Source organism: Penaeus chinensis, chromosome 28 (genome assembly GCF_019202785.1).
Source record: "Penaeus chinensis breed Huanghai No. 1 chromosome 28, ASM1920278v2, whole genome shotgun sequence".
NCBI classification, from domain to species: Eukaryota; Metazoa; Arthropoda; class Malacostraca; order Decapoda; family Penaeidae; genus Penaeus; species Penaeus chinensis.
In genome coordinates this window covers 13,889,522-13,892,021 of record NC_061846.1, presented here as the reverse complement: position 1 = coordinate 13,892,021, position 2,500 = coordinate 13,889,522, and the positions used below count along the sequence as shown (strand labels likewise).

The 2,500-nt window shown below is 40.0% G+C and overlaps 1 protein-coding gene across 1 annotated transcript in view; it reads left to right on the top strand.

Moving 5' to 3' along the window:
* The window catches only part of LOC125040154 (histidine ammonia-lyase-like), a 33,878-nt gene that overhangs the window by 26,380 nt on the left and 4,998 nt on the right, over positions 1-2,500 (top strand). The window contains exons 11-12 of the mRNA XM_047634670.1: positions 1,731-1,870; positions 2,421-2,500. The exon at positions 2,421-2,500 is cut by the window's right edge and continues 65 nt beyond it. Of these exons, the coding sequence (XP_047490626.1) occupies positions 1,731-1,870; positions 2,421-2,500 (220 nt within the window). The remainder of the gene's footprint in view (positions 1-1,730; positions 1,871-2,420) is intronic.

Here is a 2,500-nt window from a genome sequence, read left to right as displayed (position 1 = left end):
GTATCTTTCATTTGTGAATATCAGCTGCTGTTGCCTGATCTTGAATTATATGTAATCGCGTTCCGGGCTTTGACTTTTGTCAATGCCCTTAACGTTCCCACTCATCAATTATACTAAAATATTATTGCTCATTGTATATTGCTCACGTCTTAGCGTGGAGAATCAAATCTGCGATTCGCGAATTATAGTTATCACGTGATGCAGATGTGTGGATACCTAGAAGGACAGTTTAAGAAACGCTAATGATTGCACGACCGAGACCCGGATTTGGTTATATATTATCAACCTGAGAATATATCTTTATCTCTGTACATATCTATAGATGTATATATATATGTGTGTGCGTGTGTGTGTGTGTGTGTGTGTGTGTGTGTGTGTGTGTGTGTGTGTGTGTGTGTGTGTGTGTGTGTGTGTGTGTGTGTGTGTGTGTGTGTGTGTGTGTGTGTGTGTGTGTGTGTGTGTGTGTGTGTGTGTGTGTGTGTGTGTGTGTGCATTTATTTATTTATACGTGTGTTTTTGTGTGTGCGTGTTTGCGCGTACGTGCATCTACTTATGTATTTAACTGCCTGTCTATGTAAGGGTATCTACTTTCAATTTATGCTGCATTAAAGTCAATAGCGTTGCAAACGTTGATACCATTCTTTGAGTCCGTCTGAGTAAAACTTGGGCTTGTGATCTGAACCATATGAGAGCAGTTCTTTTTACATCGTCAACCGATGGAAAATTGGTATCTTTCCATGATTTTTTAAAGTTTGGAAACAAAAGAAGTCGGATGAGGCTAAATTAGGGCTGTAAGGAGGATGTCGGATGATTTCCCATTGAAATTCACGTAGCACAGTTCTTGCTTGCCGAGCGCCATGAGCGGGTGCATTGTCATGGTGGAAGAGAACGCGTTGATGCAGCTTTGCAGGGCGTTTTTCTAAGATTTTTTTTGGACAGTTTTCTCAAAACGCATTCATAATAAGCAGATGTAATTGTTTTCTTGCTCTAGAGAAAGTCAACCAGCAAAATTCCCTCTGCATCCCAAAAGATAGAGGTCATGACCTTTCCTCTTGAATGCTCAGATTTTGCTTTGATTGGTCCACTTCCATCTCTGGGTAGCCACTGCTCTGATTGAATTTTGCAACAGCCTAGGAACCCATCGAGCGGAAAGCTTGCTTAGCCCCAAACTCTCCACCAGAATTATGTGTGCAGAACTTACAGAGATGTTGAGTGTCTGCTATTGATTTAGTGCTTATTTGTCTATCCTTTTCAATCATGTGGCGAACAGCATCAATGTTTTCCTCACAAATTTACGCTGATGGCCTGCCGTTGCGGGGTTCATTTTCAATTTCGTTTCTTCCACTTCTGAACCGACTTATCCATTTGTAAGTTGTTGATTTCTTTGGGGCATTGTCACCATCAACTTGTTCCAGAGCGTCAATGATTTGCCGAGTTTCACAATGAATTTAATGTTTGTCCTGGTCTCAGTTTTGGTGGATTCCATGTTGTTTGAATGGTACTTGACTTATAACTGGCGGCGGTGTTTTATTACCTGCATTTAAGGGTTCATGTTTGAACAGGTTATAACACGTTGGTACAAGAATGTTCAGGCGCATTGAAATCACAATCTTTCCATATGATTTTTAGTTATGGACTTTTTCCACGAACTTTTTGAAGTCCCCTCGTATGTACTTAACTGTCTGTCTATAAACGAGATAGTTCGGATGATACGGCGACCTTCTCCCCAGAGTCGCATAGGTTTTGTGACCGTGTGCAGGATGCATACACGCTGCGATGCTGTCCGCAGGTTCACGGCGTAGTGCACGACACTCTCAAGTTCGTGAGAGGCATCCTCACGGACGAACTTAACTCCGCGACTGACAATCCGGTAGGTTCTGTTATGGCCGTGGGCTTTGTATTAATTATTTTCTTTGTCTTAGTAATGCATATTTTAGTAAGATAAAAGTAATATATATATCATATAATGAATGATTGCAATGATAAATTGTGGTATCCCACAAAATTCTTTACTAAGGAATTTAGTAAAAGAAGAAGAAAAAAAGGAAATAAATAAATAAATAAACAAAACAATAATAATACTGATAATTACTGCTGATATGTAAACATAACTCAAATTGCAACTGGCAGTCCTGCAGCTGCATAAAATTATGAACTGATTTGCGTCACACAATATCTTTAAACAGGGGATAAGGGGAGATAAAAAAAATGTGCCTATTGATGGATGATAGTTATGATAACGATTTCGAAAGTAATGACAATAACAATCAAAACAGCAATGGTAGGAATTGAGTAATGGTTATTATTACAGTAATAGTCTCGATGATATTTCTTATTACTGTTATCATTTTTGGCGTTATGGAAGAGTAAACATATCGCTCGTATGCTCACCTCTTGACCAACGCTAGTTGTCCCTCCAGCTCGTGCTGTCAGAACGAGAGGAGATCATCAGCGCCGGCAACTTCCACGGCGAATACCCAGCCAAGGCCTGCGACTACTT